This window comes from Onychomys torridus, chromosome 1, assembly GCF_903995425.1.
Source record: "Onychomys torridus chromosome 1, mOncTor1.1, whole genome shotgun sequence".
In the NCBI taxonomy this organism is placed as follows: Eukaryota; Metazoa; Chordata; class Mammalia; order Rodentia; family Cricetidae; genus Onychomys; species Onychomys torridus.
The window spans coordinates 94,283,374-94,310,240 of NC_050443.1; the positions used below are offsets into that span (position 1 = coordinate 94,283,374).

A 26,867-nucleotide genomic window follows, 5' to 3' on the forward strand; every position below is an offset into this window, starting at 1 on the left:
ATCCTTAGACAGGTTCTCTTAGACCATGAGGCTAAGATTCTCTGCACACCACAGAGGGTTCTGGGGCAGTCACTTGTAGTGGGTAGCCATCCCAGCCTTGGCCTGGAAGTTCCAATCCCCATGGAGGCTTTGGTAATGGTCACGCCCACAAGGCGGGGCTGAGAGAGGAAGCTGAAGACCCAAGATCAAAAGGAGAGGCCTCGCTTGGTTCCAGGACCCTAGACGCTGGAGGGAGACCCAGCAGAGTTCTGCAGAGAACACCGCCGGACTGCGCCATACCTTTGCCAGACCCTGCAACCTATCCCTTCATTTGTAAGCTACCCCACAAAATAAACCTCCCTTTTAACTACGTGGAGTGGCCTTAATAATTTCACCAATAGTCACTAGCCCATCAGATGCAAATGCAGGAAGGTCTCCAGTGCAGCCTTTCAAAAGAGCAAGTCCCTGCGCTAAGAGCAACCTGAGAGCCAGCCTTGTCCAGCAACTAGCCTAGGACACACTTCAAGCATGCAGCCACCACAGGAGTCATGCACAGCACAGAGCCTTGTGCCTAGCTGCTCACCTGAAGACCAGGTTCCCAGCTGTGCTCTGCCTGTGCTGAGGCAATCAGATGCTCTGACTGTAAAGGTAAGAAAGATACAAGTTCCCTGAATCTGGCCCAGTGACCTAAACTCAAAGTGCTCTGTGCCTGAGGAGGTATCCATGGTCCAGCAAGAGGTCCTGGGGATGCTCCCTTCCTCTCAGCTCCACGCTCCTCAGCTATCACAACCCTATAAGGCAACTTTATGTGACTGAATAGAAACCAGACTACACCAGAAGGAACGAGAGTGGGGAGCATCTACCTCAGAAACAACCTGCCCCAGAACACGGCTGTGCTAACCACGATACTCAGAAGGAAGCCCAGATCCTCCCTCCTCAAACCCCAAGATCAGATTTCAGGACAGCAAGAACCTACATGGGTAATAAAGGAGCATGCAAAGGCCACCAACTGACTGACATATTTTCAAGTGTACTCCCCTCACAATAATTCACCATCTATTGAGTGTTTACCATGTGGGAAGCACTGTACTAGAAGGCAGAGAAACAGCCTTACATGAGGCCACGGCCGCTCACAAACACCACTCACAAATGCCTGTGGATGAGTGCTGCAGTGTGGCTACCATTGTCACACTGATAGGTGTTATCAAGAGGTTCAGGGGCAGCCAGGCAGTGGCAGTGGCGCACGCCTTTAATCCCAGCACTTGGGAGGCAGAGGCAGGTGGATGTTTGTAAATTCAAGGCCAGCCTGGTCTCCAAAGCGAGTTCCAGGCCGCAAAGCTACACAGAGAAACCCTGTCTCAAAAAACTAAAAACAAAAAAAAAACTAAAAACAAAGAGGCTCAAGGGCTGCGGAGATGGCTCAGTGGGCAAAACACTTGTTGCAGACATGAGGACCTGAATACATGGAACCCACAGAAAGCTGCACATGGCTCTAGCTATAACCCCACTGTGCGGGCGGGGGCGGGGGGCAGAGGCAAGTGGATCCCCAGAGCTCACTAGACACTACCCTGGTCAAAATGGTGCACTTCTGGTTCAGTGAAAGTCCCTGTTTCAGACAATAAGGAGGATATGGAGAGAGGAAGACACCTGTGGTCCTGCTTTGGCCTCTGGATGTGGACACGTGCATACTTACTGTAGCCGCCACATACACACATACAAACACACACACACACACACACACACACACACACACACACACATTCATGCACGCACACATGCATGCACACATATGCATAAGGTTTGGGACGCTGTGGAAGAGGGAAAAGGGGAACACCACCTGACCTGGACTCATCTAAGAATAGACATTCAAGCTGCCTTCCTCCTGACAGGCAACTCCTAGATAAGAGGAAAAGACTCTCAGATGCCGAGAAGCAAAATCACTTAGTGTACATCTTCACAGGTGAGGCCAGCATGGCCAGCTTGGGGGAGCAAAGGGAAGGGCCTTGCAGGTCACATTAGGGGTTTGTGTTCAGTTAAAGATCAACGAGAACCTACTGAGGGAGCCAAGCTGGGGCTGCAAAAGGATGTGATCAGATCTTGGAAAGACCACTGGCTGAAGTACAGAGGAGGAGTGAGGACACATCGGCATCTATCTCACACCCTACCATGAAGTGTGAAGGTAAACTGCACACAGCCCCTCCACAGGCTGTCTCTCCTGGTCCCCAGTGATTTACCCCTGGTGATACTCAACCCCAATGTGGCAATTTGAATGAAAAGCATCCCCCACGGGTTCCGGTATTTGAACACTTAGCTCCAAAGTGCTGCTATCTGATGAGGTTCAGTTAGTGCAGCCTTGCTGGAGGAAGAAAGCTCCTGGGGGCGGGCTTTGAGATTAAAGACCTGGAGCTTCTGCCAGTTCCCTCTCTCTGGTTTGTACTTACAGTTTAAATGTGAACTCTCGGCTTCTACTTCTGCTGCCCTGCCCGCCACACCTCCCTGCCCTGATGAACTCATCCCTCTGAAACTGTAACTTGCTTCTGGTCATGGTGTCTTTCACAGCAACAGAAAGGGAAGACTTAGAAGCCACTGAACCAAATGATTTCAGAGCAGCTCCTGGTCTATGAATTAGAAGGGGCTGAACTTCATGGCTGGGTGATGACCTATTTTTTTTTTTTTAAAGAAAAATTAAGAAAAAAAAAAAGGTAGTGGCTATAGTAGGTCAGTAGGCTCCGTGGACCAGCCCAGGCTGGCCTCCACTCACAGAGTACCAGCCTCTGTCTCCTGGATACCAGGATGACAGGTGTGGGCGCACCATGCCTGGCCATGATTTTATTCTTAAGTCATTTACACCTTGTCATCCTGAGTCTGAGACTCTAGCCTTTAACTTCCTTTCCCGCTCCCCCAAGGCAGCTGCGTCCATGAAGGTGTTCCTGAGAACAGTTTCTTAAGATGACTGACTGACTGAAGAAGGACAATACCTTAAAGGAATACTTGCGGCTTATGCGATCCTCCGGGGCCACAGGGGAGATGACGTAGCTGGGCAGAGGGATGCTCCCGAGAACTGCTTCTTCTCGGCTGTCTTTGGATGGAAAAACACATCAGAACAACATCTGGGAATCCTGTCTAGGCTGCGTCTCCCCAGCCTGCACTGTCTCCTTCCCTTGTAGCACCTCTGCACTAACGGGACCACAGAGGTGAGGCCCATGGGCACTTTCCCTGAGGGCAGAGAGGGCACAAGAGCACTGTCAGCTCACCCTGCCACGTGCTGTGGAGCAGAGACAAGGGTGGCACTTCTGGTCTGTTCTTCTGCACCTTCATCCACCAGCCACCCATCACTGCAGTGACAGAATTAGCCCTACTGCTCTTGCACTCAAGACACACATGCCTCTCCACCAGACACAATACTAGGCCCCATGTCCCCGCCCTTTTGTGGCAGCCCTTGCATTTGGCCCTCTCCCACCTCTTAAGCCTCATCTCCTAGGATAATCCCTATGCAAGCTTCATCCAGCCCATACAGATGTGTCTGTCCTTCCACCTCCTTCTGCATCTAGAACTTTCCTCCAGTGTGTCTTCTCCCACGAAGACAAAGCACTACCCACCCTTAAAAGCCAAATGCAAATCCTAAGCCTTCTAAATCATCTTCCCAGAATTCCCAAAGACAAGCACTTGCTATTTCCCCTGAAGAACCTATGGACTTCGGTGTCTTCAAAAGCACTCAGCGGAGTCTACACTTGTCCTTCTCTTCCGTATTCTGAGATTCCACACTGCCTAGTCCCTGGCCTTATACAGAACTCCATAAATGTTCAAGTGCCCTGTCCAGTGTCACAGGAGACACCCAGACAGGGTGGTTCCACTGCTTCCAGCTCCCCAGGGGCCTCCAAGGTAACCTAAGTCCAAGTGGGGCAAAACACATGTGACTCTGGGTCTCGAGACCATAACTGACTCTTACTTGAATTCAACAACTTGAACTTCTGGGGCCTGGATGGGTAAAGCTCAAGTCACCAGACATACACACCAGAGAACATTCTTGCAGGCCACTGTTCCAACAACGAGATTTGAGAAGCTCCCATTTGGACTCCCTCACCAGTCTCTCTAGCACAAAGAACTCTTGGTGCTCTGTGACCCCAGCTCACCTTTATAATAAAACAAACAGTAATCGGCGAGCACAAACCACCGTCTTTTCCACAGCCTCATTCCGGAGCTGTCCTGCAAAGCACAAACAATCAGTCAGGGCAGCCCATTCCACTCCACGCCTCCACTCATGTAAAACTAATCCTGGAGCCACGCCTGCCCATAGCTACTCTTTTACATTCTTATTTTTTTAAGATTGATTTTTGGGGTTAGAGGGATGGTTCAGCAGTTAAGAGTACCAATTACTCTTCCAGAGGGCCTAGGCTCAATTTCTAGAACCCAGATGGCAACTCATAACCACCTGTAATTGGAGTCCCAGGTGATCTAACATCCTTTTCTCATCTCCACAGGTACCAGGCATGCACATGGTGCACAAATATACATGCAGGAAAGATGCCCATGCACTTAAAATAAATTTACACATTTAAATGTATTTAACACCCCCATCTCTCTCTCTCTCTCTCTCTCTCTCTCTCTCTCTCTCTCTCTCTCTCTCTCTCTCTGTGTTTGTGTGTGTGTGTGTGTGTGTGTGTGTGTGTGTGTGTGTGTCCATCCACAAGGGCCAGAAGAGGGTGTCAGATCCCCTGGAGCTAGAGTTATAGGACATTGTGAGTCACTGATGTGGGTGCTAAGAACTGACTAACCTTAGGTCCAACTTTTCATATATCTCTCTCTCTCTCTCTCTCTCTCTCTCTCTCTCTCTCTCTCTCTCAGCAGCATTTCTCTCTGTAACCCTGGCTGTCTAGGAACTCATTCTGTAGATCAAGCTGCTGGCCTTGGACTCAGAGATCCACTTGCTTCTGCTTCCTGAGTGCTGGGATTAAAGATGTGTCGCCATGCCTCTTTCCTTTTCCTTTTGCTCTTTTGTTTGTAATGAGATGGTCTCATGTAGCCCATCACACCACACGTGGTTTATGTGATCCTGTGATCTGGTCCAGGACTTGTGCTCGCCCTGCATGCACTCCACCAACTGAGCCACATATCTGGCCCCCATATTCTCTCCCTCTTTCAATAAACCAATGAACATCTTATTGAATAGCTACTCTTTGAACAGGACATTAAACTTAGACTAACTAATGGCTTAAATTTCCTCCCTCTTTCAATGAATATCTTACTGAAAAGCTACTCTTTAAATAGACATTAACTTTGACTCACTGATGGTTTATCACAGGAAGCAAGGTTTTCTGGTCTCCTAGGAACAAATTATTATAACCCATTTACTTCTAGAAAGGAAAGTTCAAAAATAGAAGTTAACTACTGATAACTATTAAAAATGAAGTGTTTTGGTTTTGTTTTAGGATCTAGGCTATAAAATATCTTCATTCATTCTGATTAGAAAGTGAATTTACATAGCATTGAATAATTTTAAGTTAGATAATTGAAATAAAGCTCTCAGTTAACCAATTCCATTCTCTACCACAGGACTGGTTTTGTTATTTTCTTTCCAGACAATGTAAAGGTAAGAATTCTCTTTGCAATCAAATTTTCTCATAATAGAAGTTTAAAACAAACAAACAAACAAACAACAACAACAACAACAACAAAAACTTGGTCACAAGGAAAATAGCAATGTTAGATGCCAGTTTTCTCCAATGCTTAGGAGACTCTCAGAGTTGGGTTTAGCCGGTTAAACATCTTTCCTTGAGGTTGGAGAGATAGCTTAGTGGTCAAGAGCACTTGCTGCTCCTGCAGGGGACCTGAGTTCAGGTCTCAGAATTACGTGACAGCTCACAACTATCTGAAACTCCAGTGTCAAGGGATGAGATGCCCTTTTCTGGCTTCCATGCTCACCAGGCATGAACATGGTACACATACATACATGCAAGCAAAATATTCATACACATAAAAATAAAGCCTTTTCCTACTCAGAAGTTTTTGACAGGCTTGAATTAAAACAGAAGAACAGTTTCTAACTCTAAACATGACATGAGGCTTGTTTGCCATGCATTCCCCTCCCCCAACACATACTAAAGTACCAAAAGCAGATTAACCTGATGTTGTCATCTGATGGTCAGCTTTACAGTGTGCAAACGGGCAAATGATTTCTACAGTCTAGAGAGCATTTGCTTCCCTTTTACTGGTGGGCCTTTAGCCATCCTCCATATATGGTTCAAATGCCATTTTCTGGAGGAGGCTTCCTGGGCTGTGCGAACACAGCTCTTCCTTCTGCTGTGAATCTGCAATGCTCTGAACAGACCCATCATGGAAGCAGAGCAGCAAAAGGGTGGGAGGTGGGAAGAATTATTCACAGTCCTTTCCCTTTCCTGCCACATTTCCAACCAGTGTCCTTATTTAACAGGGCAAGCCAGATTGGAGAATTACTCAGATAGAGACATGCAGGTAAAAAGACCAGAGCTGTGAAAGGTGACATGTGACCAGAGGCAGAGGAAGGGATCTGGGACTTCTCTCCAAGGAAGGGGCCTCTGGAGCCCCTCCTATACAGGTACAGTGCAAAGCACTTCTCACAAATGCTTTCCTCAGGCGGGATTCATTCCTCTTGGAGTTGACTGGCTTCTGTAGATGGTGGTAGGTGACAGACTGAGGATGAGTGACAGTGTGGGGTGAAAGATGCCTTCTTTGTTTCCCTCTGCATGTGATGAGTTCCTGAGGGAACCTATTTACCTCTTCATGCATGCTGTGTGAGCCCCACAAAACATGGCACAGACATGGGGAGCAACTGAATGAAGAAATGGCAAGGAGAAAAGGAAGGGGCCAAGGAGACATAGTTCTGGACTTAGGAGCTCGGAGCTGGCTGGAAGACCAGAGACAAAGCAATGGGGGCAGTATGGGGGTAATAAAGGTGAAGGATAGCCTCAAGAGACAGGCTAAACAGATGTGGGAACAGAAGCTGTAGGTGAAGGTGCTGAGGTCTCTTCCTGGCACACCCGAGAGGTAAGTGATGGCTCCTTATTACCAACATCCAGGAAAAGTGGCTGGAGAGAGGGTTGAGGAAGGAGCAAGTGGTGAACTTGGCAGATTTGGATTTCGCACACTAGGGAGCTAGCCATCCATCCCAGGCGAGGGACAGATGTAGCCAACCGATAACAAAGGTACTAGCGCTAGGAGGCAGGTGCTGGCTGACTCATCCACTCCCACTCTGGCCTAGGCTCTAAACACAGCCCCTCCCCTTCATCTCCATCACCCTACACCTCATTGACCAAGCCCGTCACCAAGAGCACCAGGGGCCAAAGTGGTGAAGTGGTTTTGGGGAAGAGAAACTGCAACCCTTGAGCAAACAGCTCACTCATAAACAATGAACAGGTCACTGGGCACAGTGGGCAGAGCCCACCTGCCCCAAACAAATCGGGAACAAGAAGTTTCTCCAGCTATTCACAGCCTCCCCGGGCCGAAGACGAGAAGCAAGCAAGATCCATTCTTCCACCTCACTCCCACCTCAGTCAGCCTCCTCACCTGCTTGTGCAGCCAGCCCCTCACCACCACCGGGACATTGAGGTTCCTCCGAATGGCCTGGTCTCTCTTCCCAAAGCTGTGCATTTTACTGCTGGACTTGACGATCTAGGAAAAGCAGACCTCAGTTCTAGCAGCAGGGACTTAGAGGGGCACACACATGCTTGTGCGTTAGGAGGGCTGTTGGTGGTCTCTGGCATCCTCTAAGTGACAGCACCTTCTCTCACTGTGGGCCTTGGTCAGAGCGTCCCTCCCAGTCAGACAGCAAGCCCCAGATACAGCAAACTTCTCAACTGGTTCACATAGAGATAGGTCGAGGGATTTTCCCTTTAACGTTAAGAACTGCTGCCTTGGCATTCTGGAATGAAGAAGCCACTTTTCAGTCCCTGACTTTGTTAGTACCCAATACTTGGTCCGTCAATCTGGTTTACCTAAGTCAGAGATCTGACATTTTGAACAAAAACTTCTGGGCACTTCCCTTCCTCAAGCCTGTCTGTCACTGAAACCTGCCAGGATCTAACACCAAGCCCATTTGAACAGAGGTGTTGCTTTCTGAGTACACGCCAGGACAGTGAAGAATGCACTCAAGGAGCTAGACACCAGTCTTGGTCTATCAGCAACCATCTGTTTCCTTGGGCAAGGCCCACAACCTTCTTGGCCTCCATTTCCTGATCTGAAATTTGTGGGGAGCATTTATCATGGGTATACCCCACAAAGCTGTGATAATCAAATGGACTTCTGGTTACCAAAGGGCTTAGAAAAATATAGAAGGGACAGGAAGAACTCAGTGACCAGGGGCTCACCTTGGGTCCAGGCTTGGCCTCCAGGGTGGACGTGGTCCCAGCTGTGGATGTCTCACTGACCATGCTGGACGGTCTTTGGTTTCTCTCTTGCTTCGACATGTGTGGGTGTGGTCTGCAGGGAGATGTAGGGGAATCCAGTGAGTATGTGCCCAGTTGCAGAGTGGGAAGTCCAGTCTACGACCTGTCCCAAGCTGGAGCTGGTTGCTTGGCCTCAGAACAACTCAGGTCCCATTTTTTGGGGGGCTGTCTGCTCCCAGATTGTAGACAGAGGCCACAAAATCCACCTGTCTCTGTGCTTCAGGGAACCAAAAGATGGCAGATGGACACACCAGCACAGCCAGACACTCCAGAAAAAGGTGCACACTGCATTCACTGTCTGTAGTCCTGAGGTGCCCACACTCATTCTCCTACTAGGGTGTCCCTGGCAACTGCTCAAGGCACACAATACTCTTAACAGAAGGAGGGAGTCATCATACCCTACACACATACACCTCCACTTCCCCGACTCCTAAAAGAAGCTGTTTATAATTAGTAACAAGAAATCACTTGCGCACACATCCACACCCCCAGATATACACAGAGAATGCTTACATAAACACCAGTGGGGCTTGCCTCCCAAAATAGACTACTCAACAAAGAGTCCTATTCTGGGAACACTCCATTTGCCCCAAAATAGAGCCACTGGAGACATTAACCCCTGTATCATGACTGGATAGCAGGGAGTCATGAAGTATATGTGAGACCACTGTAAGGAAGCCTCGTGCTTCCCCCATCAGCATCCCAGCCACTTGGACTTCCTGCCGAGAGGCTGTGGGAGGGCCAGAGCTTGGTGTACTACTCTAAAGAGATGTGGAAGAACATCCTTCTCACCTGCCTTCCAAGGAGCCCATATCTGTACCAGTCTTTCCTACACAGAAGTATCAATGCCTTCTTCACCTAAGCTCAGTAACTATCCTTGAACAGCATGATGCATGACGGCAAGACCCTGCCGGCTCCACAATCTATAGGCTGTCCTGAGCAGGAAGCAGAAACCATGGCATTCCTTGGCTGCATTTTGCCTGCTGCTCCAATAGGCAGCAGGATCCAGGCAGGTGATTAGCATGCAGACTACAAACAATACATTGAGGCTTCCTGCTTCAGGAGTTGAGAAAAATTACTTTGAAAGACTTAGCTAGAACCCTGAAAAGATGGAGTTAGAAGATTCAGGCCAGACGAAGGTGAAAGAAAAGTGCTCAAAATGTCCCACATCACTTACTTTTACAGGGTGTGATGGAAAAGTCTAGTCTTCACCTAGAGATACCATGCTCCTTTCAGGTATCACCATTGCTCAAAGGGCATGGATTCTTGTAGTGCTCTGGGTCACAACACCAATATTGCCCCAGGAGGGGACTTCTCTGCAGAAGTGTGTGGCTGCTATGCCTCCTCTGTAGCAGGCATCAGCTTCCCAGTGGGTCAGCCCCATGAGATGTTCAGCAATGGCAGCCGCACTAAGCACCAGGCAAGCTGGCTGACTCCATATCAGCCAGGCTCATCCAGAAGCCCTGCCCATGGCTTCCATCCCAGCCAAAATGTTGTTACTGCTCACTGCTCAGATGGGGAATGTCACCAGGCTTGGCCTCTCCCTTAGCAGAGGCTGTGGTAGCAAAATCACAGTTTGGAGGTGGGAAGAGGCTCTGTGAGGCTGTCTTGTCCTAGCTCTGCCTCTAAGCAGGACAACCGACTATCTTCCTAGGACCTGCTCCTGCCCAGCTTTCCAGAGAGAGGGACAAAGGAGGAGAACTCTTCGGTTGTCTGTTAGGGTGGTTATACCTCTCCATTGAAATCTAAGACCCAACGGGTGGGTGAGACAGGATAAAGGTGCTTGTCTTTACCAAGTCTGAGGACCTGAGTTCAATACCCGGGACATACATGGTAAAAGAGAGAACCAATTCCTATTAGCTGTCCTCTGACCTACATAGACACACATAGACACAGACAGACAGACAGACAGACAGACAGACACACACACACACACACACACACACACACACACACACACATTCAAGACATAAGCGCCAATCTCATAAAATGTTTATCTGTGACTTAAGTTCAATTGATTTTCCTTTGAGATACTAATAGAAACATTATAGGATATTAAAGAAAATACAAGAGAAACCTGAATGGTGAAAGGAGAAGAGGGATGTCCCATAATCCTGCTACCCAGAGCAAAAATATTTTAACATTTATTTATGCCTGTCCTTTCTGATATGACTGCTTTGATTTTGGGGGCATTATTTTGTTTGTTTGCTTGTTTTTTGTTTTTCTCTGTAACTGTGATGTGTTCATGATCTTATTTATACCCAATGTTTTAAAGTATTTTAACGCGCAAGATACAGTGACACATGCCTTTAATCCCAGCACTCAGGAGGCAGAGGCAGGTAGATCTCTGTGAGTTCAAAGCCAGCAGGGTCTACATGGTGAGTTCCAGGACAGCTAGAAACACATAGTGAAAACTTGTCTTAGAAAAACAAAAACAAAAACCAAAAAACAAACACACACACTCATACACTTTAATATAAACATTTTCCTCATCATTTTCTCTTTAGGGGAAGGAAGGGTTGAGACAGGGTTTCTCTGTGTCACTGCCCTGGCTGTCCTTAAACTCACAGAGACCCACCTGTCTCTGCCTCCTGAATGCCCCATCACTTTTAAATTATCCAAATTATCTTAAAGAAACATGACACTCTTTATTGACAGCTCCCTCATGCCCTCTCTACAGGACAAAGAAAAAAAAGACTATATGGATTTGTGGCTGGCCCAGGAAACCCAGGATGAGTGAGTACGTTGCCATTTCTTTGCCTTCGTCTGGCCATCCTACCTTTAGCCCTGGCTATGGGTGCTAGCTGGCTGGGAGTTCCCTCAGCCAACAGCATGAGGAGAAAGACAAAGCTTGGCCACAGGTTTGGTGAGAAGAGGACAGAGCTCCTGTTGAAGGAGCCAGCTTTGGAGAGACCTTGTTTGGAGAAAGACTGGTTACAGACACACGCTGACCTCCAAGAAACAGTGAGAGGCAGGGAGGAAAGGAAACCCCAGATCTGCCCTAGAGAGGTGACTATGTCGACTACTAACACTGCAGGAAAGACCCCCATTCAATCAACAGCCTTCAGAGTTCTATGCAGCCTGACCCAGCTCTCTGAAAGAACAAGACACACATCAAGACAAAGCTGGCCTTCAGAGGATGTCTGCCAGATGCCTCACCGTGGGTCATACCAAACGATGGCTAAATGACCACAAGTTATTTACTAGAATCACAACTAGTAACTCATCTCATCTCAAAATTAGACATGAGAAGTAGTATCAAAACAACTTTCTCAGTTGGATGAAAAATTGGCACTTATGAAAGTTTCCAGAGTGGTTTAACCCCATTGATTTAAGCATAGGAGCACCCATGATGTATTTATGAAGCCTCCTGAATAGATAAGCAAGAAAACCCAGAATGAGTGAACAAGGCGTCATTCAACAGAGGAGTTCTGGTCCATTTGCTTCAGCTAGGCTCACTAGACAGGCATGTTCCCCACTGAAGACTATGGCTGGGCAGACATATTGATCTGTCCTCAAGTCCTCAGCCTGGATATACTCCACTATTAAGTTTCACCCAAGAAAGGTCCCCAGAAGACATACAGTTCCCCATCAGCATGCCCTCAGGCACACTGCATCCTACAAAGGAGACCACAGAACCTGCATGCTCAGACTCTTACTGTCCTTAAATAAGACCTATTCACTCTAAGCCTGCTTGTTCGGTTTCTGTGCTGTCTGGATTCCCAGTACAGTGGGATGGTTGAAACAAAGACCTCCCTTTCCCTCACTTAAGCTACATGAATGCAGATTATTTTGCTGCAGGGGTGTGGGCTGAAGTTCAAAACAGTGAGCTAAACTTTGAGCTCAGCTGCCTCCTGTCAGAAGCAAACAAAAGAAATGAAGAGTAGACGGAATCAGCCAGGAGAAGCCCCATTGGGAAAGGGCTGGATTCTACCCCGAAGAAGTGACCTTCTCTGCCTCCAGACAAAGTGCACATACCCTGATGGGCAGAGCAAGAATCCTTCTAAATATGGAAGCCATTTGCTCTGAGCACTGGCATATCATCACAGCAGGACCCCGTCCTTCTGCAAGTCACTACAGACAGGTCAAGCAAGCCCAAGGGACAGGTCCACTAAGTACACAAGCAGGGGGACAAGGCATTGCGTTATGAACAGCTAAGTGCCAGGAGCTTTCCCTGAATTCTCTCAACTATGCAATTGGTTTTATCACTCATGTTTTGAAGATGTAAACATTCAGCCCCAGACAGATTAATGACTTGCCATAAACAGCGGCTATGCTCTAAAACCTGGACTTACTCGGGAGTCTGAGGCAGGGGAATTGAAAGTTCAAAGCTATAGGGTGAGTTCCTGGCAAGCCTAGGCAACTTAGTGAGAGTCCATCTTAAACAGTTAAAGGGGACTTGATGTAGCTCAGTGGTGGAGTGCTTGCCCAACATGCATGAAAACCTGGGTTCAATCCCTAGTACTGTAAAAATGAAAATTAAGCTGGGTGATGGTGATGCACACCTTTGATCCCAGCACTCAGGAGGCAGAGGCAGGTGGATCTCTGTGAGTTTGAGGCCAGCTTGGTCTACAAAGTGGTTTACTGGACAGCCAGGGCTACACAGAGAAACCCTGTCCCGAAAACAAAATAAAACAAAACAAAATAAAAATTAAGTTAAAAGCAATGAACTGGATGGGGTCTGCCATAAAGAGATCCCAAGTGCCAAGTGCCAAGGTCAGTGAGACATAGACCTTGCTTATAACAGCCCGAGGCCAGCCCCCAAACCTGGGGACCTGGGGTGGCAGAAAGTGCTGAGCTTTGACCTGTTTTGACTCTTCCACAAGTCAGCTCTCTGAGCCTCAGTTTCCTTTTTTTTTTTTTTCAGAGCTGAGGACCGAACCCAGCTCTACCACTGAGCTAAATCCCCAACCCACTTTAAATGGAGTGAAAACCACCTCTCTTTACAAGGCAGCTTGTGCATTGAGATGACCTTCTGAGAACCAGGAGGTACTGTAAGATGGCACAATTCCTGTGTCACCACTGGAGACCCGGAACCTAAATCCCATCTACAGTTTATTTTTACTACCACGCCACTTCTCTCCAGAAAGTAGCTCAGACCACAATGGTTTCTTAGCAACGCATCACCTGAGACTTTTTTTTAGTCAAAGTATAGAAACTATGGCAGGCTTCCCTTCTAGTGGTCAAGGCAATGGCTGGAAGTCAGCCGGTTAGGGGAAACAGAACTCTACTGGGCTGGGGGTATGGCTGGGTGGTAGTGTATTTGCCTAATGTGGACAAGACCCTCAATTTGATCCCCAGCACTGAAACAAAACAGAACAAAAAGACCTCATTTCATGTTATCTACCCATGAATTCTAGATAAATGGAACCCCAACCTCAGACTCTGTTCTCAAGGATTCCAAAGATAAGGGAACTCAGTTGAGTGGCGGCTGTGAATGGATGGGGGACTGCATGTAAGAGGGGGCACACTTGTAAACACAAGCACACATTTGAGGAGCACAAGCTACAGTGAAGATGGGGGGAGGGGCAGGGAGGGCAGGAGAGAAAATGAGTTGCCGCCCCAAGCAGGCAGACACACCTTCATAACTCTTCCCAGACGAAGAGACACTGCCAACGCTTACTGTCAACTCCCAGCACCCGGGGAGGCTGTCTGACATGGGATTTCATGAGGCACCCCCTCACCTGGCATGAAGACAGCTCTGACAGTTGTGCCCTCATCCCTCAATCAGAGCATTGTCCTGAACTTGGCATCGGAGTCCCTAAGCTGGACTGCCTTGGGCTAGTCTCTTCCCCTCTCCAGACTGTGCAGGAGAGGCAGACATGGACCTCTGAGATGCTCCCGTTCTAATCTGCCCCTTCCAACTGCCTGCTGCTCCTGCCTGATCTACCAAGCAGCCACGCTTCTCATCTGACTACAGCATTTGTTAAATGACAATCAGAGCAATTCCCGCAGTGTAGAAGGGGGAAGAAGGGGACTAGAGAAGTCACAGGAAGAAATGAGACTTCCGTATTTGAGCAACAGCCTCCCTTCCACAGCAAAGCCACCACGACTGTATATTTGGCCAGCAGAGAAGAGCCGCAGACAAGGGCAATAACTGCATTCTCAATTGACGATGCCCTTCAAAACATCCACACCAAAAACTGCCGCTAGGCCCTGAGCGAACTAAGGGCCCCATTCCCATGTCTCTCCCCTTACCTGTGACTGTCACAAATGCTGTCTGAAAATCCGGAGAAGGAAAACCAGTCAAGTTTCTGCATCTGCTTGCCAGGTGTTCACATTTCTCCTCATCTTTTCTGCTGCCATGGCAACCAAATGCAACAGGCAAAGCTAGCCCAAGACTATCAGTGTCTGGAGACAAGGTGCTGGTTCTACCAGCAACTGATGGCAACACAGGAGACTCTGACAGCCCAGAACCCTGAGGATGAGCGCAGGCTGGCCTCCTGAAGGGCGAGTGCCTGCTCCCCATGTTCACTCGCTCTTATCTCTGGCTGCCAGCTTTTATCAACATGTAGCTGCAGGAAGAACAGGAGACAGAATTGCCTAGCAGCAGGAGATTCCCACCTAAGCCCACAATCCTCACCAGCTTCAGCTGAGTTTTGCCCTGAAACCCATTAAATAAAGCCTCTTCTGCAAAGGGGCCGAAGTTCAGTGAGAGACCGCCTACCTTCAGGAAGCTCAGATCTCTCTTAGAGCTGTCTTCAAACACCACTCACATTGCCGGCAATTCCAACCAGTGTTTTCTTTCCAAACACACAAGTGAGAATGGGAGGACAGAGGAAACTCACTGGGCACAGGGAAGTGCAGGCCAAGTGCGGGTCCCCTTGGTGAGGACCCCAAGCTAGCCCACATGCCTTGCAGTTGGTTGCTCAGCACAATAGTGGGTTTCTGAACTTCCAAAGCAAGTGCACTCCCTCTTAACCCAGGCCCCACCTCCACATGAAATGCTTAGCAGAGTCTGGGGATTGGTGTACACAGCTCGCTGCCAGTCAGCTGCCGTCACTGCTCAGGAATGCTTCTCTCTTCCCCAAAGCTGTACAGGCACCCGCACTGAGGAGAAGAAAGCATGTGCCTGTGCTTGAAGATCAGATATGGAAATCACATTCCTGGATCTTCCAAGTCCCTTGTGTGTAGGCAGACCTGTTAGCTACTGTGATGGCTAGCTTTAATGGTCAACTTGACACAATTCACCTGCCAGGAGAGCCTAGATGTGGAGTTGTCTACATTGGGCTAGCCTGCGGGTGTGTCTATTGGGGATTGTCTTCATTAAGTTAACTAATATAAGAAGACCCAGCCCACTGTGGGCAGCACCATCCTCTAGGCAGGAGATCCTGAATCATATGTATTAAGGGTGGAGAAATCAAGCTGAGCATAAGCAAGCAAGCAAACAATCACACAGGCATTAGTTTATCTCTGCTCTTGAATGTATGTGCCATGACTAGCTGCTTGACTTGTTTCCCCGTAATGACAGACTGTAACCTGGAATTATAAACTGAAATAAACCCCTTTCCCCACTAGGTTGCTCTTTTGTCAGGATGTTTTATCACAGCAATAGAAATAAAAGTAGGACAGCCACAAAGGGCCAGACACCCACTGATATTAAAGACATTCAGTGAGCATCAGCAAGAGGCTTCAGAAGGGCGGCCAGATGATCGGCCATGAGCAATGAGGCCCTGTAACACAGGAGAAGGGTTCCTACAGAAAGACAGCAGAGGAGGCTTGGCGTCTTTGAAGCAAGCCTAACATTACTACAGGTCAACTCCAGCTAGAATCTCTATGCAACAGCGATGTAGCCCGCTCAGTTAGCACAATGAGTACAGACTAGAGTTTTCTCCCTGAAGACCTCTGAGCTGGGCAAAGATCTGCTTCCTCTCCTGTAGACCTCAGCTTTGTATTCCTACTTGATGTCTTTAGAGGTTAGGTTTACATACAATTGTAGCAAGAGAGTAGGATGGAAATCAGTCAAAATTAGCATATGAAAGAAAGACTGGAAATCCTCTCCATCAAGGTTGACATGCAACCACAACAATAACAAAAAAAAAGTGAGCTATCCAGCGACCCAAAGCCTACCATACTGAAATCTACTAGTCCCAGTCCTTTGCACAGCATCTGCCATGGAGCCTTTGATCTGTTTCCAGCTCTGGCCTGTTTCCACACTTGGAAAAGCTTTTCTTCCTTAGTAAACGTTTCTGTTATTATCCACTATCTCTACCCAAATACTTGTTCAGGGACAAAAACCTGGTTATTCCTGAAGGTAGCCTTGGCACGAAATCTCACCTCTAACACCTTCCCACCGGATGAGAAGTCCAGTCAGAGCACAGCTAGTGTGCAAGGCAATGTCATAGAAGAAAGGGGATTTTTAAGAGGCTATGATTACCACCACAGCACATCTCGCAGCATCTCTCCACACCCACATCCTCTCACCAGACAAGTAAAGATGGAGAAAAAAACCTCCTCTCACTTGGAATCAACCAATCCACTCCAACACCCTCTACCTGACCACAGAACAAACAAACCAGAACAGCAGAAATAGCCCAGCAAGTTGTGTTTTGAGTTCATGTTTCCAAGCTCTCAAACTCTGCCTAAGTAAAAACATAAAGAGATACTTACTCCTCCTCCTGAAGAATGAATTCACTGTTTTCTGAAGAAAAGTGCCCAGTCACAGGATGCCTGAAGGTTGTGGTCTGCTGGTTGTGGCTAGGGAGACAGAGAGATGAGAAGTCATGTGAATGAGGGGACAACAAGATATCAGTGTGCCTAGGGAGGGACCCAGGTCATCAAACATTCCTCAAGGAAGGCCTGTAACTCACTACACATGTAGCCCAGGCTGGCCTCAAACTCATACAGATCCCCAGCCTCTGACTCCTAAGTGTCCAGTGGTTTTGTTTTTTTGAAACAGGGTATAGCTATATATCTTTGGCTGCCCTAGAATTTTTGTGTAGACTGGGCTGACCTCAAACTTTGGACAATTTTATCTCTGCCTTGCACATAGTGGGATTACAGGTATGTGTTACCACGCCCAGGAAAATACAAATATCTTAAAGACACAAAGTTCCAATACATTGAAACACTAAGGAGAAAACGTATCTTTAAGATAGCACAAGCTGATACAAGAATGAAGGCAAAGAGGCGACATTCTCAACAGCTTCCCCACACTGATGCCAGGGAAAGAATCCCAAGAATTCACCACCCACCCAGCAAATCCTATCTTCTTAAAATTCTCCTCGCCGCACCAAATGTCTTCAGTTCACTGAAGGGATAATAAACGTATGGGCATGTCTCTGCAACAGGATCTGCCCGGTTCCAACACCCAAGCCTTCTCCCACCCTTTTGAAGTCAGGAGGGGCTGCTTCCAAGCCAAGCTGACAGACTCAGTGGTGTGTAGGTGTTTTGTGTGTTGACAAAGACTGCCCGGAGCTTCAAAAGATGTGGAGCTGGCTCTGGAGGCTGCTGGGTTGTTTCACAAATAAGCAAATAAAGGAATTTCCTTTTTCAAAAGAGAGTATGATGGATTGAAAAAGAATTTCCCAAGCACAAAATCATACTTGCTTTCAGATTTTTATAAAATCTAGAAACAAACTAACAAAAAGCACCTGTGGCATCATTATATGTGTGGAAATCTCTTTCCAAGGTAGTTTGGGATTTATTTTTTTGTCTTCTGTTTAAAAAAAAAAATGGCATTTTTTTTAAAGAATTTTTGTTACTAAATTACATTTGCTTGTTTGTAGGTGGGTGGGTGGGAGCACATGTGCCAAGGCACACACGTGGGGGTCAGAGTGCAACTTCCGGGAGTCATTTCTCTCCTACCTTGTGGAGGGGTCCTAGCATTGAACTCAGGTCATCAGGAATAGTGGCAAGTGCCTTTAACTGCTGAGCCCATGTTGGCAGAGACTTTCTACATATAAAAAATATTTTGCAGGTTGGAGAGATGGCTCAGCAGTTAAGAGCAATGGCTGCTCTTCTAGAGATTCTGAGTTCAATTTCCAGCAACCACATGGTGGCTCACAACTATCTATGGTGGGATCTGATGCTCTCTTCTGGCATAAAGGTGCACATGCAGACAGAACACTAATATGCATAAAATAAATAAATCTTTTAAAACAAAAACAAAAATGTTGCTCTTTCAGTTTTTATATTTGATGTTAACTTTCTTTTTTAAAAGATCTTCAAGTCAACATACAAAGTAAAGGTTTCCATTGTGGTTTTTTACTACATCTAACTCACACAGGAGAAACACTTTGATGCAGATGCCTTCATCTGAATTGCTGAGTACGTGTGACATATGGACATAATCTTTTTCATACAACTTCAAAATATATTGCCTGTGAGTGAGGCAGTGCTGTGGATACAGGGGCACAGGGCAACAAAAGCATCCCTACTCCCCAACTCCGTGGTGCTTCTGTTTAGACTCTGATACTCTTCTAATGGTGGATATTTTAGGGGTCTCCCTCCCATTATAGTCAGCAATTGTGAGCATAGATGCCTCCTCACTCCAGTTCAAATTATTTCCTTGAGTTAAAGCCTCCAAAGTAAAATTACTAAATCCAAGGGTATGGGGCCCTTTTTAAAAGCTTTTAACACAGGCAGTGAAGAGACTTTTTGGTGTCACAGCCAATAGATCATCTCAGTTTAGTGATGTTAAGATGTTAGCTTCATCCCCTAATTGAGCACTGTGCCTCTCTGGAAATTAGCATATCAACATCAGCACAGCACACAGGTTAGGAAGACAATCCCTAAAAGCCCAAGACTTTCTTTACTCTGTCCTGACATCCGATGTAACCTTAGCACTAGTAGCTGGAGCGGCCCAGGTCCTAACAAGCCATCAGACCAGGCTGCTTGCTATTTGACCCAGCCACAGAGAACCACCCCTACCAAACCCTCAGTCATCCCAGCACAGCTGGCTTCTCAATTCCCATTCCTATTCTTGGCCAGCCCACAGGATCCTATGACCTCATCTGGCAGGCAGGCAGCAGCCTGGGCTTCCCAAAAAGGCAGCTTTCCAGTTGGGATGGGAGCAGCCCCCTGCAACACCTGTTTCAGACGGCCTTGCATCACATTCTAGGGTTGGGCCTTATTTGCACCTAGCTTTTTTAGAGTCATCTCCAGGAAGCTTGAGAACGTAAACTCTGGGTGGGACCCATTTGCAAAATGGTGGGAAAATGCCCTGCTCCAGAGAACAACCAAGCAGTAATGCCATCACCTCTAGAACTCAGAAGCACTTCACAGTCTACAGAACATTTGCTCACACATTGGGCTATCAGCACACCAGGTCCACATTCTGTAAGAGAAAGTGGGCTGAGAAAGTGAGGGGTGTACACAAGACAACTTCAGGGAAGAGTGTCGAGACAGGGTTGTTTGTGAATCCCATGCCTTCTACATGATCTAGCAGCTTCCTGATTATGGTTAGAAAGCCCTGCGGGTGGGCAGGGCATCAGAAACAGAGTGCCACCTCCATCTACCCCTCATCTCCCATGGGCCCAGGGCCAAGTTCTGAATGATACTTGTATGGTAATAAGTGCCCCCCCACCCCCAGGCAGCCTCTGCTCCTATCATAAGGTCATCTAATGGACCCTCTGGTAGACTGGAGCACAGGGCAAATCTTTTATGTGCCTAGAACAGATACAGAAGCCAGTGGTCACCTTTTCTACACACAACATCAACCCCAAGGGCAATTGTTCTGCTCCCCATCCCCAACTCATGTCATCACAAATAAACCCAGAGTCCCAGGCTCATGAACACTGAGCTACAAAGTGCTGGCGCTTAGTTCAAAAGTGCAAGTGTTCTAACATTAGAAAGAAGGTGATTAAGCTGATGAAACATAATTGTTGCCTGGTCACACCTAGAACAGCCCTCCAAACTCCCTCCCCTAATATGCATGCTGCCCTCAATGCCAACATTGCCAGCCTCAGCATCAGCCTTACCAGTTTCCAGCTGCTCACCTTCATCATCCAACACTCTTAGGTAACCAAGGAGGTCAGAGACACAGATCATGTTATTTCCATGATAGAAATAAGAGAAATAAGGCTCCAGATTATGAGATATTATCAGAATTTAAAAAAAAAAAAAAAGGACATAACCATGGGGAGAGGAGATGGACCCACAGAGATGAATGCAGCCTGACACTGGGGTCCTGAAACGTCATCACATTTGATTGGATGTACCCAGCTTGCTCCTGGCAGAGCTCAGCACTCTGAACAAAAAGCCATGAGTACAGTCCCTAGGCTACACCATTCAACCTTAATACCAGTAGGGCAAGTTACCTGTTGTCACCAGGCCATTAGGGAGAAAAGTGAGCCCCACAAGAGGTAGACAACTTGTCTACAGACAGTCAGCTACTGTCCTCCTTATACAGCTCCAGGCCACTACTGCCCAAGGAAGACTGCCTGTTACAGAAGCTTGGAGACTGCAAGTCCAGTCATGCTGCATTCATTGTCCCTCTTTGGCCCTGAAACTCCAGTCTGTTTCCTGATCCTAAAACCCACAAAGAGTCGCATGTCCCATCACCCTGACTCAAGAAGCATTTTGCAGGCCTGTACTGACACATCCCTGAAAGACCTGTCCTGAAACCTGACTTGCCACCTCGCTCCTCAGTATGGCAGACACGGCCAGCCTGGGAGCCAGACAGCTGGGTTCAATGGAATAGAAACTCTCCTCACACAGAAGTTTCTGCTTCTCTTCAGGCTACTGAAAACAATCTGCCAAGTGATTTAAAACACAATCTAGTCTTCTTTTTTCAAATCCCACTCTTTTTCCCAGAAGCGCCCTCTCAGAAAGACCCGGAAGCCAGTGTGACCTGGAAAGTACCAGGCAGCAGGAAGAGTAAGCACCCAGGTAAACAAGCACACCTTCACAAAGCCCTGGGCTGGGAAGGACCACAGCTGCCCCAGAGCACTGACAGCAAACACAGGAGCCTTGATAACAGAATAGAGGACCATGGAGAAGAGGGAGCTGCTCACCTGCACCACAACACGCGAGGCTGGTCAGAACACAAGGGCCTGACAGCTTCTTGCAAAGTTTTGGGAAGGTGAATTTTTCATTCCTATAAGCATAGACTGGTATGGTGGCAAAGCCTTTAATCCCAGCACTTGGGAGACAGAGACAGGAGGATCCCTAAACTGGAGGCCAGCCTGGTCTGCAGGAGCATGTTCTAGGGCAGCCAAGACTACACAGAGAATCCCTGACTTGAAAAACCAAAACCAAATGGGGGCAGGGTCGGGGAGTGACTTTGATTGGTTAAACATAAAAGTTCCAACTATTAACTAGCAAATTCATTTTTTATTAATTATTTTTAATGCAGGGAGCTCTGGAAAGCTGTGAAAGATGCTTGACAGGAGGTCAGAGCACACGTTGAGTGTGGCTCTCTGAGGCTGTGGCACTGGTATATGGAGTGTGGCAGACATGCTGTCAGCCCCAGCTCTTATCTGGTCCTAGCTATAAAAAGAAGAAGCAACTTAAAACGTAAGGAAAGTATCCGGCCAAAGTCAGTAGAGGGTCTCATCAAGCATACTGAGCAGTGCCTGTCAGTCCCCTGTCGCCAAGCTTCCAACCTTCCGTGTGCTTCCCAGAACACTGGAGAAAGCAGTCACCCTCAGGCTAAGGCCACCTTCAGCATCGCCTCTAGCCTTCTTAAGGCACATTTTATCTTTGTGCTCTTTGTGTTTCAACAGAACTAAGGATTGTGGGTCACTTAATAGTGCCCCAGAAAAAGCTCAAAACTGAAAAGTGAAACTCCACAAACGAGAAGAAATTGCCTTAACTACATCAGCTCTCATCTGGGCTCCTCAACAGAAGGGTTGTAATCAAGAGTAGAAACCATCTTCGAGGGCTAGGGATGCCTCTCGGTAGACAGTGTTTGTCGAGCATGCGCAGGGCTGTAGGTTTAATCCCCAGTGCCATGAACCCCAGTGCCGCGGTGGCCCACACCCAGCATCCCAGAACCAAGGAGGTGGAGACAAGATCAGCAGTTCAAAGAGATCCTCAGTCACATATCATAAGTTCCAGGCCAGCCTGGGCTAGATGAGACTGTAACAAAAGAACAAACAATATCTTTGACTTGCCAACATCTCCTAAGCTCCTTTTGTTTTATTTTATTTAGCACTTTTACTAATTTGTTCACTTAACAGGAAGTGCCTGAAGTGCCACATTAAGGTGGCACTTCTCAGGAGGCTGACAATCTAATGAGAGTGGTCTTTCAAGTTTGCAGATTTTTGAAGATGTCAACATTGACAACAGCTCTCACCACACGGCCACTCCCCTGCCACCCTCTTCCTGTAGCCTATGGTCCCATCCTGTCCCCAAGGGGAGCTATCCACTCAGTACTAACCTATCTCTTTTAACGTGTGCCCTGAGCAACCAGTCAGTCCAGAGCTTTGGAGCCTGGGCTGGGCTCAACTAAAGCAAGCCTCCTCACCTCTCCAAGCCGTGGCTCTGTCATTACAAATGCAATTTTAAAAGGTTCCTAAGAAATTCAAAGAGGGTTAAAGTAAAGGGGCATACACACTTGAGCATGTAGATGGTGTTCAATGTTTGTTTAACCCGACTGAGCCTTGACTACGGCAACAACAGACATCTAAGTTTTAACAAAAGGAGAATAAGCCGTCTTTGCCCCAAACCAAACTTGTCCAGTACCAATGTATTCCTCAAACACTGGAGGCATTCTCTGTTCCTTCTATACCTTAACTTCCTCTTGTGGTAAGCATATGAGCTCTACCAGCTTCTTCTCAAAGATGCTCTGCATTCACCCTCAGCGCTCCACCATCTCCACCTGCTTGCCTCTGGCCCACATACCACCCCACCTTCCCCACACCCATACTAGGATCTGAACCTAGGGCCTTGGGAATGTGAGGCAAGTACTCCATCACAAAACTAGATTTCCAGTCTTCTTTTTACTTTTTACTTTGAGCCAGGGTCTCACTAAATTGGCCCTGAACTCACTTTGTGGCCTGGGTAGACTTTGCAGTTACAATCCTCCTGCCTCAGCTTCTAAAGTAGCTGAGATTACAGCCTTGCATCCACCAGGCTTAGCTTCTGTCTCCTAAGCACATCCTTTGCTTCTATCTCAGCTTCTGTGACTTCCCTAGAAGTTCTCATGGGTCTTTTAAAGTAAGTGAGATCATGACAACCCCTCCATTAAATACTGGAAGCATGACACCATCCAGAGTGAAAATAAGGTCCTTGCCTTGGCTTAGAAAACCCTAGAAGAAGGGCTAGGGCTTGAGCTCAGGTGGCCCAGTGCTTGCCCAGCACACGTAAAGCCCTGGGTTCCATCTCCAGTGCCACATAGACGGGCATTGCGGCACATACTAGGAGAAGCAGGAAATGTAGAAGCTCAAGGTCATCCTCGACTACAAAGTGAGTTCCAGGCTACCCTGGGCTACACAAGAATCTATCTCATAACAAACAAAACCTCAGATGACATGAGTCCTACCTAGCAGCAGCCTTCTCATATACTACTCTGTCCCTGCCCACCTCATTTCCTGAACACCCAGGTTTTTCCTACTTGGCAGCCTCTGTCCTCTCAGGCTGCACGCTCCTTGCCTGTGTCCATGGAGCTGGCACCTTGTCCTTTAGACCTGGGCAGGGCTATCACTACCTCAGCCCTTCCCACTGTCACCTCACACCACATCAGCCAACTTTAGTTATTAACAGCTGTAACGTTTCTCACTTCCGTGCACGCGATTACTGTGGGTTTCTTTGACTAGCATGCAGTCTGGCCTGTCTCTTTACTACTATATCAGTTTGGAGAGGTGTCTGGCACCCGGGAGGTGCTCAGAAGTCCCTTTTGGCTCAATGAAGGAGAAAAAAACTAAGGAGGTTCTGACCTTCAAGTGAGCCTTCCAATGAGCTGCCTAAGCCTGCAGAAACCAGAACGCAGGCAATGGAGACAAGAACCTAACAGTCACTGGCATCAAGATGTAGCTGCCTTCTACTGGCATGCCAGAAGCCTCTTAAGGCCTACAAGAGAAGGTTAATACCCTCAATTCAGAAAGTAATGAATCAAGTGCCCAAGAGGAAACTGCTGAGTGATTAAGAACACACGGGGTGGAGGTGGAAGTATAAACACACATCACCTCTGTCTCCCTTTTATGAACTAGACAGAAGGTAGGGTTAAGCTCATAGTTCAGGGACAGCTATGAAGGCTCTTGTATTGTTCTCTGCCACCTACAACTAGTACTTACCCCAGTTTGCACCACCTGCCAATCCTCAGTTCCTTGGGGGCTGGCTCCTGTATTTTTTGTGTTTTACCTAGACCATGGCAACAGGGATGCTCACGTGGGAGGCACCCAAACTGTTACCTTGGGAATGAGCACCAGCCACCTTCAGCAAGAGATTGTGCAAAGCCTATCAACCCATCACAAAGCCCCAGAGATGGGTGAGTGGGCCAGGGTTCCTAGGCCCTGACAAAGGATCCTATGCAAGTGCTGGAAGTACCCACTATCCCTGGGGAGCAGAAATATAGCACTACCCATATCTGGCTTACACTTACCCCAAACTAGGCAGCAACTTGAATCCAGCCAAACCCTGGGGCCACCACTTGAGGGATGCTCAGGTACTGCCTGCCTTTCCTGAACCAAAAGGCACAGAAAAGTGGAGTCTGAGAGGGTCACAGCACAACTGCCCACCTTGAAAAGAGGTGGCTCTGTCCTTCTCGTCCCCTGCATAGAGCAAACTGATGACTTCCAACATGATCTAGAAAGCTTTCTCTCACACAGGCTATGGGTTTTACAAATCCACTCAGTGGCCACACCATTTGTAAAATACCTCTTCTAAGCAAGTAACCTGACCAAAGGAAGCCTGCCTGCATCTCAGATCCCACAAGGGGTTGCATACCTAGAATTCCACCTGCTGAATAGGGAGTTGTAATTTTGGATCCCTGTGATCATGAATGAAAAGATTAAAGGCAAACTCGTACTAGAATGAGGAAATCAAATGCAGACAGCCCTTCCCATTTTTGAAGGAAGTTTTCAGAGAAACAAGGTAATAGAAGCCAGTATCAGCCTTGTTAGCAGTGACTCCTCAACCTCTCAGGGCTCTGATTTCCTCATCCTGGGCTCCCCATTGCAGAGGCCACCCAGGCAGATCAGATTGGACACAGCCTGGAGTTCAAAACTCAGCTCTGCCCCATGCACGCATGGCCTTGAAGGAGTGGGTGAGTGCTGAGCTTATCTGTAAATGGAGGAGATATTCTAACTCTTCAAGCTTAAGAGGAGGCTGTAATGCCAGGGCCAGGGCAACACTTCCGAATTTGGGGGCTGCTGGGCTTTTCCTTTGTTAGCTCTAGAACTGCTCTCGGGTGTCCTGCCTTGCTCTGCATTCCAACTCCAGCAGGACAAGCCTGCAAAGACAGGGACTCAAGCCCATACTTTCCCCGCTTTGAATTAAGGTACACAAAACCCCCAGGTCCCTGTTAACATCTATTTAAAGAACTCGCCTGCCAGGCAAAGCGGTTTCAGATCAGCAGACACAGTCCCTCAACCACACCCTTGCCCCTCAGAGGGTCTGTCTCCATGGTGCAGAAAGTACAGACCAAGAAAATCCGTTTCCCCCACAGGCTGGGCTCAGCCAGGGACACAGAGCCTACAGGAGTACTGAAATGACGGAGGAGCCATTTTCAACCTCAGAATGCCCGGTTATAATTCCATTCAGTGCTTTCTTCCCTAAACTGGTGCCTCAGCAGCCACTTGAGAAGACAGGGCCAGCTGCTACAAGACTCTCCAGGGGAGTGAGAACGTTTTAGGTGACTGAGGATCTTCACAAACTCCTACCATCCAGCCAACCCCAGTCGGAAGTTCAACAACACTACAGGTAACTTAAAACATCATCTGCCAACAGGATACTGTTCGTAAGAATATGAGGGAGATAAGAGTTCAGACATTTTTGTCCTACTTTTTCCTAATTAAATGGCATTCTTGCTGAGTAATGGCACTCCTGGCCATCTGAAACTTCAGGAACCAAAATATATCACACACTGACTCCTTATAGACCCATCCAAGACTCACCTGCTCACTGCATGTAGACAGGCCCACACTCGCTTTGAGCCCCATGTTCAGAACTGTGTCTTGGTAGTCGGATGAAATCTGCACTCAGCTCAGGGCAGATCGAAAGGAAGGCTTCCGGCTGCCTGCTCTCTCTTTCTCAATTTCAGTTCTCCCCAAATGCTCCCAGGTGTTACAATCCAGCAGGCACACTGTTCCTGCTCATTCATTCTCCTTCCTCTCCACACCCCAAGCAAAATCAGGCACCAGGAAGGAACACAGCTCCAGCTCTGAGTCACCACCCCTGTGGCCCAAGGGGATGAGGATGACTAGCTGTGCACATGCAGGTAAGCACTGTAGGCTAGGTCCCCACGTGCTGTTCTTGGAGCCTGTGAGGTTGGTTCCCTCTAGCATCTGGACACAGCCTAACATCTAGCCCTGATGTCAGAAAGAATCATCCAATTAGTTTCTTCCATCCTGCACTGGGTTAAAA

The 26,867-nt window shown here is 47.7% G+C and overlaps 1 protein-coding gene across 11 annotated transcripts in view; it reads right to left on the bottom strand.

The window, feature by feature from the left end:
• Plekha7 (pleckstrin homology domain containing A7) overlaps positions 1–26,867 on the bottom strand; it is a 185,333-nt gene that overhangs the window by 50,346 nt on the left and 108,120 nt on the right. For 9 of the 11 annotated variants that reach the window (XM_036190159.1, XM_036190150.1, XM_036190140.1 and 6 more), the window contains 5 exons: positions 17,010–17,096; positions 8,322–8,433; positions 7,522–7,626; positions 4,113–4,185; positions 2,958–3,058 (listed from right to left, as the gene is read on the bottom strand). In XM_036190159.1, coding sequence (XP_036046052.1) covers positions 2,958–3,058; positions 4,113–4,185; positions 7,522–7,626; positions 8,322–8,433; positions 17,010–17,096 — 478 coding nt within the window. Of the gene's footprint in view, positions 1–2,957; positions 3,059–4,112; positions 4,186–7,521; positions 7,627–8,321; positions 8,434–17,009; positions 17,097–24,885; positions 24,898–26,398; positions 26,419–26,867 lie in introns of those variants that run through there. The other 2 variants (XM_036190171.1, XM_036190177.1) reach the window with 2 other exon arrangements.